This window comes from Heliangelus exortis, chromosome Z (genome assembly GCF_036169615.1).
Source record: "Heliangelus exortis chromosome Z, bHelExo1.hap1, whole genome shotgun sequence".
Classification (NCBI taxonomy): Eukaryota; Metazoa; Chordata; class Aves; order Apodiformes; family Trochilidae; genus Heliangelus; species Heliangelus exortis.
In genome coordinates this window covers 63,799,548-63,818,982 of record NC_092454.1, presented here as the reverse complement: position 1 = coordinate 63,818,982, position 19,435 = coordinate 63,799,548, and the positions used below count along the sequence as shown (strand labels likewise).

General features: G+C 41.4%; 1 protein-coding gene across 4 annotated transcripts in view; it reads right to left on the bottom strand.

The window, feature by feature from the left end:
- The window catches only part of SVEP1 (sushi, von Willebrand factor type A, EGF and pentraxin domain containing 1), a 123,736-nt gene extending 110,313 nt beyond the window's left edge, over window positions 1-13,423 (bottom strand). For 3 of the 4 annotated variants that reach the window (XM_071731874.1, XM_071731873.1, XM_071731875.1), the window contains exon 1: window positions 12,735-13,389. In XM_071731874.1, the coding sequence (XP_071587975.1) occupies window positions 12,735-13,259 (525 nt within the window). In that variant the 5' untranslated portion in view covers window positions 13,260-13,389. Of the gene's footprint in view, window positions 1-12,734 lie in introns of all 4 variants that reach the window. The other variant, XM_071731876.1, reaches the window with a different exon arrangement.
- Window positions 13,424-19,435: the final 6,012 nt, after the last annotated feature.

Sequence of the window (19,435 nt, the reverse complement as noted above, 5' to 3'; positions counted from 1 at the left end):
AATTATAAATAAAAAACAAAGAATGGGTATATCTTGTCTTAACCAAGCTTTAACGAGAGACCATGCATGGAGTAACTTGGCTCCTTAAATGCACTCTCAGCGTGACTCCTGCAGTCAGCCACTGAATCTTCATGGCCAGCAAAAACTGCATGAGGAAATGAACCTGGAAAAATAAGCAGTCCTCAAAACTGTAATTTTATACATGGAAAACAAAATCTAAACCATGACAACCATCATTAAGAGTTTTCTGTGGAATCATCATTCATGGATTAAATGTCAGGACAGAGACAAGTAGTACTGTAGACAAGGTAGTGCTATTTATGATTAACACATATAATTAACATACTTAGCATTAACTGTGCTATGTTAAAACAGGAGGTAAGCAACCTCAGCTTCTGTCCACCTTGTTAAATATTCAGACTGAAATGTTCCAGTCAGGATGTTTGTCTCAACTTGCTTCAGTGAAAGGGGCTTTTATTTCAAAAAACTGTAAGAGGAAAAACATATGTTCCATCAATATTTGCTTGTTTGATGCTCAGCATTTCTGAGCTTTGCAGAAGGAACTTTCAAGCTGCATATCACATTTGTAATAAAGGTAAAAATATAGGCTCCAAATATATTCAAGAACTTGTGCAACAGAGGAAGAGCCAAAACTTGCAGGGCTAAGAGATTGCCACTGCAATTCTCTGAAGATTCCACCTGCACACAGCTTACTCTAGTTGAGTATGATTTCAGCTCATGATTATGTCCTAACTCATACAGAGGGGAGAACAAAGCTTAATTTTGGCAGGACATGGCTTTATAATTTCAGTAGTAGCCTTTCAGCGCTATTTCCCCCCACGTTAACACAAAACTGCACAAATCTTGCAAATGAAGGCAGTGGACTGCATTATATGTTGCCCTCCTTTTTCATCAATTGATATGCATGATAGGTAGCAATAAAACTTTCTTTAAATACAGGGACATTGTCTGCATGGTGAATGAACAAACTAGCTTGAGCTCCAGTAGACTAGCCAGGACAACATGAATCTCAGAAAGGCCTATTTAATTCTCATCAGTAAATTGGCTTTACAGAACTAGACAGCCACCAATGCTTTCTGAAACTGCTGTGCAGATCACACAAACCCTCCAAGTCTTTCTTTGTGATCAAGAAAGGTTCTCTGGCTGTAGATTCCATGAACCACAGTTTACCAAGCACTCTTAATAAACAGGTCATCTGTTAGAGTAAGTGAGAAGCACCAGGAAAAGACCATTTTTGAGTGGCAAATATCCCTTAGCTACATGAACCTGAGATAAAGCAAGCAGCCAACAGCATTTACGTTCACTCCATCTCAAAGAGCAACCTCATCTTTGGGGCAGCACTTCTGCCCCACTCAGACAGGTTAGAAATAGAGCTGAGGTTATAAAGCATGAAGCTGTCTTCATTCTAGCCGAGGTGTACTGGAATATTCAGGCACCAGTGGAGTTGCCTAGAGAAGCAGACAGATGAACAGACAGGATTGCTACATATTGCCCCTAGAAATCAAACCAAAACAAAGCCACTTAGCAGCTTAGCCCTCACCTCTTGCAGCTGTAACTCGAGACACAGAACCTCTGCCTTAGAACATAAGAGGAAAAGAATCAGGGATGAAAAGACACATTCAGCATTGGAGAGGGGCAAAAAAAGTGTCATAAGTGTATTTTTAAATCATTTCTATATGTCTAATGGTCTAGTTATTGTGTTGTTTCTTTCAGTGAAACCACAGTGACCTAAGGGACAGTCTACCACCCACAGCTTCTGACAATCCAAGTAACAGTCTGCACTGCTCTGCCTCTTCCCTCCAGTATTTGTACATTTCACATAATTTTTGTTTCCTCTAACCCTGACTCACATTCCTCTATTCTCACCTCTCTCCTTTCCTCTCAAGAAAGTCCTTTCCAAAGCTGCTTTTTCCCAACAGAAACTTCATCTGATTTAATTTTTTTTTTTCATTTATCCCTTGAACTTGTAAGCACATACTGATGTGGTCCCATGTATTTAATGAGGCCCCATCAACTCTGTGAACTGTATCTATATAGCATGATGACTTTTTTCCATGACAAAGCTCTGCAGATCTTTTATAAATTGTCAGGTTCTTCTATAAATAAAGCTTAAAAGCCTAGTAAACCTGCTTTTTTTGGTAGGAATATCCACATCTGCTTCTGATTTTGCAATCAAATGAAAACTGAGCAACAGCCATAACTCAAGTTGCTGAATGACCTGTTTAATTGAGAACAAGGCCCATTTGGCCACTAATATAAATTATTAATAAATGAGAACTACAAACAAAGCAAAATAATTAGTGCTTTTAATGATCGCAAAGAAATCCAGAAGTGCACTAGAAATATCTTGTCTTGATTACTATAGTACCTATTTTCTTATCTACACTTTCACAGGAGTAGTAGATCAGTCAGTTTCAGCAATCAGATCTTAAATAAAACATTCTTTTCACATTAGAAAAAGCTATTACCATCTGTATTGTATTCATTCTCTGCTTAGTGTGTACAAATATCTGGCGTACTCGTTATTTCTTTTTGCCAATGGCAGTCCTTAGAATTAAAAATAGTCTTGTGCAACAAAAAAGTTGTCATTCAAAACTGTGCTCTAGAAATTCACCTTGTAAGGCAAAATGCAATCCTATCAGTACAGTAAAAAAAAACCAAACCAAAACAGCTAAACTTCTAATTTCCCTTTTCAATATTGATGAAGTTTGTAATACAAAATTAGGGGATGGGTAGAATTAAAGAGCAAAGACTTTTTCAGCCATTTGACAACCGCAGGAATGACACTGTCAAAGCTTCTCAATTGCTGCCTCAATTACATGATCTGCATCTAACCTATGAACATTTAAATCTTGTGCCTAACCTCTGTCTTTAGAGGTTTGATTCTAAAGAAGATTTTGATCATACAGGATTTGCTATTAATTTAGCTGTCTAACGGGGAAAAAGCAGTGAAATGGGTTAATCTGTTTCATTTTACAAACTAAACCTTAGATAACATCAGGCAGCCCCAAGATCCTTGCCAGCAGAAGCTTGCCTAAAGAAGTCTAAGCTGGACCCTAGTTTTCAAAGTAACATTATTCAAGCATTCATCATGAGCACTGCATACCTCTTGTATACCTTGTAGGGAATGCACTACCTAAGGGCTACAAATGGAAAGTTATTTGTTACAGGTTGGAAAGAACCATCACTGCTCCTCAGAAGCAAAACAGAAACTCCTTCATTAAATGCCCATTGATCTCTACTACACCAATGGTCCTTTTACAATGAATTTGTTTACACCCTAGGAATTACAGAAAATCTGCATACGACAGCATGAGTTCTGAATAGAACAAGAAGATTCTTTTTCCCAAAGGATCGCTTTTTGATGATTAAATAAATAATTCCCATTTTATATTATTGCAGGATTAAGAGAACCATATACAATACAACCAATACAACCACTTAAATTTATATTAACATGAATAAATAATACCTTATTACAGAAAACACTGCAGAGATTTGGTTATATATTCAGCACAATATCAAAGCAGAATGTCTTATTTCTCACAGATGGCTTCAGAAGGGAATCTGCATGTCATAACAAAGGGAAATGTCAGTGTTACATCCTTTTGTGATGCTCATCCTTTGTTTCATGGTTCCTTTGACTTAATCCTTCATGAAGGTAAAAAAGCCCAAATCTGGCAGGAAATTTTAAGTAAATAAATATTTTTCAAAAGAAAAAAAAAATCAGTACTGTCAACAGCCATAGCTTTTGGTGGGAATGTGGTATGCTATCACCAAATCTTGAGCAGTTCAAAGGAAGCTGTTAATCTTACAAGAGTAGTGCAAAGATAGAGGTGACAATTATTGTTTCCCTTAATCATGATACAAATGTTTTTACTTACCCACACAAGACCTAGCTATACTTTCTCTCTAAAACAGTAAATACTTCATTTCACTGTTTTTAGTTTTGGTCACTGAACACTGCTACTTTCACTGCTCCACTCAAACAAATCTTACCCCCTCTTTTGGTTTTGTGGGTTCTCCTTTCAAGAGAGGAACTGAAATATATTCCACAGTTTTGCCTGCCACAGTTACCTTTCACCACTTTCTTCTGCACTGCTACACCAAGCTATAGCAAACAAGCTCTTACCAATATAGAAAAGATTAACTTATTGAAAAGCTTTCCTTCACTCCTCCCCAGCAGGAACTGCACTCATAGTTCAGAGAAAAGATGTACCTACATGATTAATCTGTATATGTAAAAAGTGCTACAAGTAATTGTCTTTTGAAGATAAAAACCAAAAAGAATTTAAGAAAAAGAAAAAACCCACAACAACAACACCAAAAAGGAAAGCTATTTAAATACAGTGATTTCATGCTGGTCAAGTCTTGTATTACAGTTATTTTCACTTCAGTTAAATTATGTACTAGCTATACTGCTTTTATTCTTGTGGCTAATTTATAACATGAGCAGGTCATCAAAATCAGTTCCTTTGTCTCTGCACATATCTTTTAATCTTTCTGGTCCCTCTCATCCCTTTATCTTCAAACTTCACCATTTCTTTCTCCAGCATCACCCTCTCTGGATTAACCCATCGTGCCTCTCTAAGGCATTTTATACTTGCCTTTTATCCTTTTCCAACTTCTATGTGTTTTTTGCGTAATTGAGAAAAAAAAAAACTTCAATTTTCCTGGCAAAAACCACGTGCAAGAATCCTAACCAAACAAGGGTTTTTAGCCAAGACACTTATCTTCCTAGCATCTCTAAGTAACTGGAAGGTATAATCTGAGTAAATCTCACATCTGAGCCAGACATCCTCACTTTACAGATCAAAAGCACACTGGTAGAAAAGCCTGTTATGCTCATGGCCAGGAAGTGTAGGAACACATCATCTGACAAAATGCTGACAGCAATGGTATTGTTCAACCTGGAGAAAAGAAGGCTTAAGGTCCTTTTATCCATGTACATAAATACTTAATGAAGGGAAGGAGTAAAGAAAACAGATCTTTAATAGTTGGTAGCATGAGGCAAAAGGCACAAACTAAAATGCAGGAAATTTCACTTAAGTAGAAGAAACAACTTTTTTACTAAAAGGGTGATTGAAACAGTTTTCCCAGAGACGCTGTGGGATCCCCATCCTTGGAGATACAAAAGAGACAGCTGAACACAGTCCTGAGCAACCTAATCTTGTAGACCCCACTTTGAGCAAGGGGGTGGACTAGATGAGCTCTACAGGTCACTTCCAACCCTGACAATTTAGTGATTTTGTGGTTTTGTGATGAGGAAGGAACATATTCGGCTTTCAGTTCTTAGCATTTATTATCAAGCTGACTATTTTCTCACTTTCTACAGCATGGATTCTGCTTGTAATGCTTGTGTTAAACTTTCAATTCTCTAAGTACTGCTGCACAGACAAAAAGAGCCATTTTGTGCATTTTGTAGCATAAATGAAAAATGAGTGAATCATTCTTATTTCAGAGGGCAAAGCTACACACTTCAAGTCTAAGACAATCATTTCTACCTTGCATAAAGACTTGCTAGCCCCTTCCCCCCAAAACCACCAAAATCACCACTACCTTTGCAATGACATGAGATACTACAGAGAAATTTTGACTTACATGTCTCTTCTTCACACAAGAGCTAGGAATATTAGATCTGGTGACTTGAAATTGTGTGTCTTGCAGTTCTGAGTTCTGAATTAGAACAAACAGAATTCAGCCAGTTTACTGGGAAGTGGGTAAAGGTTTTGTGGTACTCTGCTGTAACTAAAGAGTGTGTCTTCTAAGGGATGCCTGTCTTGGCAGATACATAACACAGTAGATGTTGCCAAACTTCTCTCTCTGAACCCCTTAAATGTCTTTTCCTCCTTACTTTACACACTGCTGGTTGACAGAACACCTTCAGGAAAGCCACTGTACACTGTGCAATAGAGATCCTGGCAGACAGGAATATCCAACTCAGCTCTCTGAGATGGAAGCTATGAAAAATGTCAGATGTGCTCTGATCACACGACCTTGGTAAGGCTCCAGATTAAACCAGATTCCTGTAGCCTTCCTATAGGTACATCATGGTGAGACAAGGAACTATTAGCCAGTAATACGAGTTCCCTTGCAAGTAGTGCTCAACTCCGCAATGACAGACATAGAACATCCTTTTTTTGAACCAAAAGAAGCATGTTCTCATGGCTGAGCCCTTTTTCCAGAAAGCTATAGCTCCCTGCCTTTGTCGTTCTACGCTTAGCACATAACAACAACACAAGAGCACTGGCAAGACTAGAATATTCTAACCCTAGTGGAATGGGTCAAAATGAAAGGGTTTTTCATACTAATGAAAAACAGACTTCAGACATCTAATTTCTGAAACTTCAGTAAAATGCATGCCATTACTAAAATTCTGGCCATTTACATAGTTCCTTGGGATCTCTCTTAAACACTGTAACAGTTCTTCTCCCTCTGAAAAGCCTCAAATGCATATGCAGGGCATCTCCTATTCAAAGTGGACGAGAAAATCAGAAAATGTCAGCTCACTGCTGTACCATTCAACAATATTCCACACAGCATCACTAACAGGAACTCTTTATGTGTAGAAGTCATAGAGCACTCTATGTGAAGAATCAAACAGTATACCTGTAACAACCATGTCAGCCTTAAAACTTCATGCAGGACATTCAGAAGCTGATAAAACTTGATTCACTTCGATGAAACTTGAAGATTTTTGTGGAGGCCATGGTTTTGATTCAATCTAGCATGTCTTCAAAGTTCTTCCTTCTGCAGTCTACAACCACCTTTGAATACCATTGATTAATTTCACTGTAGTTCAACATTTACTAATCAACATGCCACAATGAGCATCTCAAAAATTAAAGAACAAAAAGAGGACTGCAACTTCAAGTTCTTTTGGGGGCCAGTTTGCCATTCTCAGAGCCATCAAGTTGCCTGAAAAAACTACCTGGCCAAAAGTTGCACAGAAGTGTAAGCATAGATGGTAACTTGAATGCCTTCCAGCCAGGTTTTAGTGAACCATAAATTTTGCATGAAAATATTGTAAACCATTCCATCCAGTAACAATTTAATAACATTTTGTATTTCTTCTATTATTCTTAGAACTAGTATGAATATATTGTATACTCCAACTTCAAAGGTATAAAAACTGTGGTTTGGGACAGTCTCAAGTATTAAAGAGCACTGACAAGTGACTTTTCAAGCCATGGAAACCAATTCTTTGAAAACCAATGCAGAACAGAACACTCACTACTATTGTTTTGTGTTTCTGTTTTGATTTTTTTTTTTTTCTTTTTTTGGTTGGTTGGGGGTTTTTGTTCATTTTTTGGCTTTTTTTTGTGTTTGGTGGGTTTTTTTTTTTTTTGGTGGGTTTTTGGGGGTTTTTTTGTTTTTTTTGTTGGATCAGCACCATCAAATATATTGCTTCTAGGGATACTGGAAAAGAAAGAACTAGGAGAATAACGAAGAGTAACCAGGTGTTTCAAACCTTGGCTATTCTGAGGCACTGTATCTATGCATCTGCAGCTTCCTACACATTCAATGGAGAAAAGGGAATACAAAGACTTCAGTACACGTAGCACAGAACTGTGATACAGAGGTGCTGTGCATGGGGACAGCCCTACCAGTGGTCTCTGCTGGGATACACACACCCAGGTTGAGACACTTTAGTCTGTGAATGAAGCCACACACCTCTCAGTGTTGAACTCATTTTGCTTTGTTGAACTGATGAGGCAAAAGGGTATGTAGCAGTATCCCTCAGTGTTAAGCGTTTCAACATTTATTCATTTTAGCAATTTAAAACCAAATTATACTTAAAGGGAAGGCAATGAATAGCTAACCTGCTGAATACCAGACCTTCAAATTACACACTTCTGTTTAGACCAAAATGAAAGACACAATACTGGGAGCACAAACAGACTCATTTCCAAAGAACGGGTTTTCAGTCAAAGAAATTCTTAACCCAATGTAGTCACACATAGCATGCTAAATAGAACACTTCTTGGCCAAAAAGAAAAAAAAAAAAAGAAAAAAAAAAAGAAAAAAAAAAGAAAAATAAAAGAAGAAAAAAAGAACTACTTAGTAACTTTTAAGATAGTCCCATTTCAGTCTTGGTCTAAAGACAATGAACAATGTGCAGATGTTTATCTTGCCTCTGACGCTGTGTTTATTAATCTTGTAAGCAAACCCTATCCAAGACTGCTGCACACAGGACAAGCACATTTCACAAACATTACACTGATTAGAAGTGGTGATTTTAAGCTGACACTAATGGTAGCTGACAGGAACTACACTCCCAGATTGCTCAGTAATTGCTAACTACCAGCTCTGTAATTTAAAAGGTAGCCACAGTTTTTTTCACTGAAATCTTTAATATAGACTCCAAGGCCATATCAGAACTTGAGACACCTGCTGCTATCAACTAGTCAGTTAGATATAGGTAACCTCAGCCATCATCAGATATTTAGGGCACCACTACAGAGAGAGGCTAAAATATGCTGGTTTCTCATTATTAGCTGCTGATTTTACAGAGGTTGTAGGAATAAAAGTCCATAATCATACTCTTGCTAAATAGACCACATACATGACTCTAAATGCTCATCTTTGCAGTGAAAGGGTACTAGTGTTTTCAGCTAAAAAAAATTCAAACTACCTACATGGCAAGAGAAGATTTTACATTTTCTTTGCTTCAACTATTATTGTGTTTTAATTTTGAAACAAGATTCTGAATCTGAAAGTGCACTGAAATGAAAATCCTAGTGGGTAACAATGCGGCATCTTGCACTGCTGTGCTTTTGACATACAGAAGAAACAAAGCCACGATTATTTATTTAAACAAACATTAAATAAGTATTAGAACTGTTTATTCTAAATTAAGATGTGCTTACATTCTTTTAGGGACAGGGTTTTTTGTGTTTGTTATCTGGATGACAACAGAAGACTAAATTTGACATGATGGTTGGCCATTTTTCATGCTCCCTCAACACCAGGTTAAATACAGAAGCCAGATTTTAAATACCAGGTATTCAGAAAGCACATCACCTGATTCTGTAGGTGCTGTGGCAGACCTCCCACTTACACATACCACTGACTGCAATGAGGTGAGGATGAATTACAAAAGCAAATCCCCCAAATTTAATGCAAGTGTTATTGCAAACAACACAGAGAAGCTCCCAAAGCCTTCCTCAGGTACTGTTTCGCCAAGTCTTCTAGAACAATTGACTTGTCTGTTTATGGCTGGCTGGGTGCTACATTTGACCTCAGCTCAAAAGCAGTGCACATCTGCAGCTTCCGTGTTCAATTTGGAAGAGAAATAGTTCCCATTTTACTTCCATTGGAAGACAGGTACAAGCCTGTCTTCTTAGAAGTAGCTCTTACTATTTTGTTAAGATGCTGCCACTTGGAGAACTTTAAATAATTTTTATTTTCACCTTAGTCCATAACAATCAGTGCAGCTTCTGGATGTTCAAACTGTCCACCAGTAAAGACAGCACACCAATGCTGGCACAAGGTAACTGTGCCTGTTGGGTACTAAGACAAGAATACACCATAAACACTATAGGACAATCCATCATTTCTATTTCACGATGGATCTGGCAACAAATGGATGTCTCTCCCAACAGGTGCAACATGTGCTGTTAGCACTGGTTATCTCTCAGGATCAGAATCTCCAGTCCAGGTTCCCACAGCTGGGAAATTCAGCACTTCATCATGCTACTGAACTCTCCGGGCTTTAGTGGCTTTCCTTAACCATCAGAACAATGCTTGCTCAAACCTGTTTGTACTTCCTTCAGTACTGCTTCAGATCTTACTCACTGTCACAACAGTTCTGCAACTTTCCCATAATACAATAAACAATCTGTTAAACATAAACGGCATGTAGTTTGTGCCATGCCACCAGCATACTATGTAAAAAACTGATGTCAAAGAGTTTTGAATGAGTGAGCTTACTTTCTTCCCCTTTCTTAGACAGTTTACATGTGTCTAACAAGAAACACTGATGAACACGAGTGTTTGCTAATTCATGTGTGGCAGAAAATCACAAATAGGATTGGAAAATGAACACTGATAGCAGTTCAGCCTTCCTCAACACGGTCATGTCTGTTGCTGCTGCCCCTGGTAGTACATCTCAGACTTTTGTGGATCTCACAGTATTTATCTTTAACCTGCAGGGTAGGAATATCAAAGTGTGGCATAGGTAATCAGGGACAACTTTGACAAACACAGGAACTCCGTCATAAACCTCTGTGGAGGATGTGTAAACATCTCTGTGGCAAGACTGCAGTGCCAAGGAGAACTGGTACATTGCATTTTCAAAGAAGATGGACATGACATGGATGTGCAACAGCCTGTCAAACCGAGTAGCTCTGTTTTTAGGATGATTAAATTTAATCATCCTAAACCTTGCTCCTGTTCACTGATATTCCCATGTCAGGCACTGATGACCGTGCAGAATTCACTTTTCTTTCTGCCTCTGTGGTTTCTGTAGAACTGTCACAGACTTGAATTATCACTTTAAGACCTACCAAGGAAGAGTGCTGTACGATGACTTAAGTGCTGGGATTATTCTAACAATGCACTTTCCTTCATCTTCTGTTACAACAGCACATAACTCATACCATTTTGGGGAATTTGTCATGCTTTGCAAACACTTTTGGTTTCGGAAAAAAAAGCAGAAAATTCTGATTAGAAGCATAAGAAACCCCACATTACAGTGTAAAACAAACGCATTTTAGGAAAGCAAAAGACGAAATAATTACAGTTGTACCAGAAGTTAAAATAAAGAATGGCAGTGTAGAAGTACAGAGGGAACAACTTTGTTATACTTAAAATACTTCCCTAGATTATTTCCAATAGTGGTATTTTAAACTCAGAACAGTCATTTTCTTGACTAGAGTCCCTACAAAAGAGTCTTCCCTGAAGCTGTAATTTGTCTCACATGAAGACAACATACTGAACAAAACCACAGTACAGTATCTTTAAACAAGAGACAGTAAGCAGCCCGAAATTTAATCTTGTCATTCTATCGCAATTCTGCCTTCCACAATGCAAGTATTTTTGGTCCCACATTCTTATGAGGCCACAGTGTAAAATGACAGTGATGCTTTTGCTGCCACAATGTTTATCTGGGCTTATAATACTAAATTCTAGGTTTCTGATGGGAATTTTTGTTTATTTCAAAGATATGATTAGTCAAGACACCATACCAAGAAAGTGGATGGTATTTCTTAAGCTTCTTTTGTTTGTAATGGTTATTATTGACTCATATCATTAAATTTTTCAGCTAGCACTGCAGGATGGATCTATATTGCATCCTGACATCACAGTAGAAGATTTTTAATATAGACATGTGCTTTCCTAAAGCTGATTTTCTACATGCAACTTTAAAACCATTAGACAATGGTCTTGCTTTCTCCTGCCAGCTGTCAAGATAAGAACAATCTTTTTTATGCCCAGCACTGACTGATGCACCTCTTGCAGTCTCATCCACTCCAAATGACAGCTACTAAGATGCTTCAAGGACACCCATTCTTAGCTACAGGACACTGCTAGAAATTAGACTTAAAAATAAGAGAAAACTAGATTTCCTTTGGGAATACTTCTGCAAACAGGCCAAATGGCGAGGAGCAACACGGTCTAGCCTCATATAAAAGCTCCCAAGCTAACCCTAAAAGCTTCCAGGCTAGTCTGGCTGACCACAAGCTATCTACTGGGAAACCTTCCCAGCATGCTTAAGTGCCAACACACGCCCAGGAGTTGCCTAGACCAAATTTATGCCATGGGACTGTGTAACAACTTAACACCACAGATGATCATATTCCAGCGTCTGGAAACATTCCTGAACACGCTTCTAATTATTGGTATACCACATACAGCTTAAGGGCACCTTTGTCAGTCATCAGCAATTAAAATAGTCACCTGGTGACAATATGTAGATATCTCTGACTGCTGACAGCTATCAGGCACCCAAGACCTATTGCCAAGAAACAAGGCAGACGTTTCAGATGCCAGACTTGACTCATATATATCACTTCTGAAATTGAGCGATTGGCTCCATCCTCCTTCAAAGAGTGAATTTCACACATTTGTTTGCAAGGGCAGCAGAAAACATGGGCGCCGCAGGCACAGAAAGCACAAGGAGGTGGCGTCTAGGTGACCTGAGCAGACTATTCAGCATCCTGCATCCCACTGTTCTGCATCCCACCGTACAGCCCTACACCCCTTGACACTGAACGCTCTCGTACAGCACGCAGGACCGCACACCCACACCAGAGGCTGCGCACCACGGGGCACAGCAAGCCGCCAAGCCTCACCACCCGACGTAGGGCTGAGCCACATGCCTTTCCGCACCTTGCCCGGTATTCCCAGAGCCTGCACAGCACACCCCGAAGGTTCCCACACCTCACCTCGCCTCAGGCACCTCACAGAACCGCTACTTCCCTCACCACCCACCTCAGGGAACCCCTCACCTCACAGCCACATTACACTCTTCACCACACACCTCGCAGAATCGCTGCTTCCCCAGCACACACTTCGGGGACCACCACACGCCCCTCACTTCACAGCCACATGCACTGTTCACAACACACCCTGCCACATCCCTCACGGATCCACAACTTCCCTCACCACACACCGCACCTCATCGGACGGCAGCGCACCCCAGCGCACCGCACACCGCGAGGCCGCCCCCGCCCTCTCTCCCTCCATCCCGCCCGCAGCTCCGGGCTCACCGCCGCCTGCTGGAAGGCGCCCTTGGTGTAGGTGCCGCCGCCGCGGTAGGCGATGGCGGGGATCTCATGTCCCAACAGGGCACACTTGTGCTGCTGCGGCCGCCGCCGCGAGATGTAGTCCACGCGTGGCACCACGTTGCTGCGGGAGGAGAAGGTGACGATGGCGACGCGTGTGGCCGCGGGCACCACGGGGAAGTCGGAGAGCAACTTCTTGACGAAGCGCAGCTCGCTGAGGAAGTTGGCCGGCCCCACGCTCGACGACTCGTCCACCAGGAAGACCAACTCCAACCTCCCGCTGCGCGCCCGCAGCCGCCGCACCTGGCGCTTGAAGGCGCGGCCCAGCTTCTCCACTTTGCTCTCCGTCGTGTCGGGCAGCGGCGGCCCCGCCAAGGCGGGCGAGGCGAAGGTAGGGGTGCGGACCAGGGAGCCCGGCGAGCCGCCCGCCCGGCCCTGCGGCGCCGACGGCGACAGCGACAACGACAGCGACAGTGCCCCCCAGCAGCAGAGAGCCAGCAGGGGCCACATCGCGGGGCGACGGGCGAGGGCAGACGCCGGCAGCCGCGGGAGGAGAGCGGCTGGTCGCCCCCTGACGCCCCACCTCCTCCTCTCTCCTCGGAGGGGCGGCCTGCCTCCTTGCCTGCCTCCCCGCCGGCCCCCGCAGGTATCCGCGCCCTTTAATCCCTGTGCGGGCCTCCCCTGCGCCTAAGGCGCTGCCCCTCACACGCCCCCGTCTCGGCTGTCCCCCCCCCGGCCCTTCGCTTTTCGGTAACGAGCTCCCCCCCTCCCTCGGTCCCTCCCTCCCGTCCCGTCCCGCCCCGATGGGTCCCACACGGATGGTGGGGGACAGCCCGGCAGCGGGGGGCGGCGGTCACTGGAAGCGCTCCCAGCTGAAGCGGCGCGGTGCAGGGCTTCGGAGAAGGGGGGAAAGGCGAACTCCCTCTACCCCCCTCTCCTTTAAAAGGCGAGGAGCGCGTTTTCGACTCCGCTGCCACGGGAGCCGGAGCTGCTGCTCTTAGGGACGGAGCGAGGGTTTGCACTGACACGCGCAGAATTAATCGTGGTTAATTTAGCCCTTTGTTTCGCGGGGAGGATGCGCTTGCGGCTGGGAGGTTTCACGGGGGAAGGCTCTGATCCCGTTCGTGTCTTTGTCACAGTCTCCCTCTCATGTTCGAGGGGACACTTCATCTACCTGTGGACTCAGTTTTCCGACTTTGAAGATGTAGCACCACCTGACTGGTTAGCGTGTCACTGAGGTGATGTCAAGGTGCCTGGATATACAGCGTGAGTGTGCACAAAGGGATGTGCGTGGAAGGCAGGGACAGCACCTGCATTACAATATCCTCATGTGTTGTAAGCATGTGCATGGATGTACCAACAGTGACAATAGCCTTCTGTGGTTGTCACGAAACATTCTTGGTAACCAAGTGTGCAATTACAAGCTATTGCTTGGAAAGTGTCTTACTGCATGTGAATCACATTGACATAAACACTTCTGAAGAGACCTCCATCCTGACCTGAGAACACACTCCCCCCTCATCCAACCTCTGTACTGATTTACTAGTCTAGACTGTTATAAAGGCACTTTGGATCATTTTGTTTTCTAGTTTAGAATTAGACAGTTTTCTAGCTAATCAACTTTATTCCCAGAAGTAACTGTCTTGGAAAAATTATCTTGGCATAGTTTAGCCACATAAACCTATTGGTTGCAACTTCTCCTGTCATTGGTATTTTTCCTTCCTTTATTCCTTTTCCAGTCTTGGTCTCTGCTTGAGTTTTCTTTTGGTGACATTTCACAGGTGAATACACACACGTGAATACACAGGTAGAATGCTGTGTTTGCAAGTCAAGCTCCATGCTTACATTTAATTGAATTATTTACTCTTTCTTTACTAGGGTGTCAGCTGGTGGAAAATTGATCCAATACTGTCCCTTTGACTTCCCAGCAATACTCAAATTCCACTGCAAATGACAGGAGACTAAGTGACAGAAGATGTTTAATTAAGGCAGCTGTGCATTTGATACATGGTTCCAACATGTTTTACATTTATGTATTAGTCTAAGCCCTTCACAAAAATTTGTTTCCTAGGTATACTTCTGCCAGTTACCGCTTGAATAGAAGATAGCTATAAGACAGTTAACAGGAATACATGAGGAGTAGCTTTGGTACTGAAGGATGTGCAGCTGAGGGGCTGTATCAGTTAGTTAAACTGTTTCTGTCTCATGGGACAGTGAAACAAAGGCTGCAAAATCACACTTCTCTACTGTGCTTTCCTCCTGAAGCAGAAGGCAACCTTTTTGTCTTGAAAGAAGTAGCTGAATGTTGCCACCACCACGGATATCCTCAGCAAATTGGTGTGTGCTGTTGGTCTTTGGAGGATTAAATTAATGATGCCATGATTGCATTCACTGTGGTCTGAGTCACACTACTAGTGTACCTTACACTATTCCTCACCTGTGTTGTACTCACGTAGAAATCATGTCCGTATTTCCACAAACCAGAAGGAAAGAACAGCAGCATAGCCAAGAAGAGGTGGAAGTGGAAAAAACACCTTAGTTCTGCAAGGTTCTCCTAACAGAAGTGGATCATGGCAGTTAACAAGTGTGCTGCTCTTACTCCTGAGTCTTCAGATCGTAACAAGTAATTTCTCTGGGCAGTTTAGTTTGCTGGAGAGCTGTCAGTTCCTTTGTTTTCCCCACATTTTTTTTGTAACACCAGATTTAGATTTGTACATGCTACACATTTTAGGACTCCAAAGTAAGGAAAAGGAGGATGCATTGGGTACATTTTTGGCAAAGGAAGAGCAATTCATTCAATGGCCAGTTTTCACATGCACATCCTGTACTGCCAGTGTGGAAGACTGCTATCAGGTATGACTAACAGTGTGAATACAGCAATTAATTTCAATCTTAGCAATCTCATGAGAATGTGAATGCAAAAAATAAAAAGGCAGTTAAAAATTAGTCCTTGATACATGCACAATATATGAAAATACATCTCCTCCTGGGACACACAGGCTGCAGTCATGCTGCATGAAGCTCTCACTGATTCAGTGGTAAGCTGTATTTGTATGTGTAAGGGCAACAGAGTGAAGTTATCACTTCAGGTTGTAAATATATTTATCACACAGAGTTTGCAGTTGAGATGGAGTAAATAGGTGAACAGCGAAGTTCTGACTGTGGCTGCAAGACTGAGACCCTAGCATATCAAGAAAAACTGAAGTGATGAGGGCAAGTTTCCATTAAATCTATGGAAAATTAAAGTTCAAAAAACTTTAAAAAGAATAGGTGGCCTGTAATTAGTTAATAAGTCTCCTCATATATGTTATATATATGTGTCATAGAGATACATATATGTGTTATAGAGATAATACAGGTATATCTTATATATCATTGACATTCAGCCTAGTTGTGCAGAGAGGTGATGCTAAATTCAGCATTACAAGATAGTACAAGAACTTGGCATCATCATCTGTAATAAACATGGACTAATGGCATAAAGGAAAGAGTGACCAAAAGTATTTCAAGGTGTTTCTGACATTACTTGTGTAAACCACAGAATAATTTCGGGAATGAACTGTAACAAAAAGCTTGGATTCAGCCTGTGAAATCCTCCGGAAGGTATTTTATCCATGGAATCATGCTTGTAAGAGAAAAGGTAGTTTTGCAGGTGGTGGAGGAGGTTTTGTGTGTGTGTAAGCAGAGAGCATTGTGTTCACTATTCATTCACTAAGATTTTCTGAAAGCATTGTATGTAGGGGAAATCTCTGTTCTAATGAAATTGCCTTCTCCAAGCCTGACTGCCAGCTCTTACAAATCCTTTCCATGTTGATGAGCTTAAGCTCTCTGCTTTTGATGGTCTTTTCCCTGTTGTATTCACGCATATTATTTGTGCTTTGGTTCCTACTGATCTATAGCAGATGGGGAAGTGAAGAGCAGAAGGAGTTTTTCCCACTTCTGGCGTCCCTGAAGGTCAAAATATCTGCCCTGGGCTTCACTACTTGAACAGCAAATGCAGGTTTTGTGTGGCTTCTGATGGTAATTTGCACAAGGAGGTGGTGCTGGACCGTGACTATTCCATTACTAAACAGCAGGTAACAAAAAACACTAGATATTTTGAATAAACTGCCTTTGTGATGTGGCAGAGGAAGGCTGACTGGTCCTGAAAAGGAAAGCTTAAGAGCAGCACTTCAGATGCTTTTACAATCACATTCCTTTATCTCTTTGATTGTCTTGTTAAAGTCCACAGACTTCATGAATTCCAGTAATTTTTTATTGTCTCCCTGCAAGTTCATATGGTCATTTAACCCCCCCTCTTCTTATTAAGCAAAAGGGAAATCTTTATTCCTGGTTCAAACCCCTTCTGCAAACAAAACAGACTGAGGATTGCTGTCCTTTAGCCAAATAGCTTTTTGGTTGAATTACTCAATGAAACATGGCCAAGCATCTTTCCAAATACGGAGAAGAAAAGCATTTATATTCCTTCCCCTTTGTGTTCCCCCAAATACAGCTGGACAGAATATCTCCTTGTACTCAACCCACACAGTATTTGTGCCTGCGGAGACAACGCTGCAGTATCACATACCCTACAATTTTTGGAGGAATGCAGGCCATTTTTGTTTTTATAGTAAAATTGTTGTGTTAGTGACTTCGTGCCACAGTGGAAACACAGCCACAACTGAAATATTAAGTCATCTGCAGGAATCTTGCAGCATTCTAAATTTTATCTAAACTAGAGATAAAATAACAGCTAAGGAGCAGAAATTAGAACCTGATGTTACTCAAGCTTGTTCTAAGCCTCTGTGCTGAAGGACAGAGTGTCCATCTGGGAGAAACCTCACACAGTGTGGAGCTAGCAGAGCCAGACTTCTTTCTTCCATTTCAGCCACTGGCATGGCACAGGATTGCTCTATGCTGTCTACTTCCCTTTGCAGATGTCAATCAGTATTTCAGCTGGGGGTGTTTAAGACTCTGCATGAGGAGTAAAGCTTGAAGGAACAGTTATTTATATGGTGAGAGGAGAAATACTCGCAGAAAATAACCTCTGAAATCTGCCACTGGGGAGCCACGTATGGTATTAGGGGAGAAGCACCAGTCCTTGGTAGGTGACACTCAAAGTCTTCATAGTTTAAATGAAACTAGCAAAGCTGTTCTAGGAGAGGGAAAGAGGAAGAAGGGGCTTTGGGAAGTTGCCTTTTGGGAGGGAGGGCAGGGAGAACAGGTCCAGCTCCGGAGTTTTGGAATGCAAGTTCTCTTCTGACCCCTGAGAACCTTCATCTCTCCATGCTGCCTTTACCTGCCTACACCTCTTGTTAAGTTTTTCATTCACTGTCCCCAAGCCATGGCAAAAGCCAGAACTGCAGTCTTGCTACAGGGCAGAGTCTGCCCTTAAAAGCTCTCTACAGTGGGATATATTGATGGAGAATGCTGACTGTTGAATGTGGCAGCAGTGAAAGGAGCACAGAGGAGAGATCAGGACATATTTTACATTCAGTACTGAGGTATCAAGGCTAGGCAATAAAGATCTTGAGTCATATAAACTGCTTTTTTTTTGCTTTTTTTTTTTTTTTAAGTCTTAGACCTCTCTTAGGCCTCAGCCATTGGCTTAAGCAGTATGTGAAGCAACATGCATGGGAGAAATAAAGAATTTTCTGTAAAAATAAGAGTACTCTCAAAAGATGAAAAAGAAGAGATTAATCTCCCAAATTATCACTTGTTTTATCACTAAAAAAATAGGATAGATAATTTGCCATCCTTTCAAACAGCAGTAATTTGCTGTCCTTATTTATTTTAAGATAAATTATTCAGGGCTAGAATCTTGACGTTCAGACTTCCCACATAAATTGTTTAAACACACACAAATTGAGGGCAGTCAGTTTTGATTTATACACACAATTCCTATTGACACCTCTGGGAGTTCTGACACAGACTGAAGAGAGTACATGGTGCTTAAGTGAGGGCAAAATGCCTGTCCACATGACTTCGGAAAAAGATTATTACGTAGGAGGAGAAGACTCAGCCTGCCAGAAGTTTCTCCTTTCAGGCAGAGGTCTAGATGTTTTAGTCTTCAGAAGAGAAAACAAGCATTTGAATGATCCAAGCAATGGGTTATTAGTTCAAGCTATAAAAAAGAAAAACAAGATTCATATTGCTCTGCAGTATTCAGACAATGACAAAGTTTAGTCACAGGAATTTCATCTTCACTTGTGGACAGGTCCAGTACACTAAGAAGATCATATGGCTTGCTTCCAAGCCCCCCCAAAAAGAACAGGGAAAATCAAAACATCTGCTGGTCTCTGTCTGCACAGCAGATGTTGAATATACTTTAAGTTAAGCTTACCAGAGTTCAAGAAATGTATTTTGTAAGCACAAAGTCAGTCTGTTGTTGACCTACTATATTAAAGCTAAAGTGAGTATATTTTCCCATGTTCTACACCCTCAAGTGCATGCTGTATGGTAAAGGTTGAGGAAGGCATTGAATGTGAGAAAACTCTGAAAACCTTTTATTATAAAAGACAGGTTCAAATATGAGAAAACAGGTGATACTGAAAGCTCTGTTTATGGCAGTACAGTGGATACAGGCAAGGTCTGTAGGGTGAAGTCCATTTGGAACATTTTTTGTTCTTGCATAGGCTGACACAGTTGAAAAATAATTGGTAGACAGGGTATTCTAGGTGGCTTTTTCAAACCTTGGTGTGTATTGT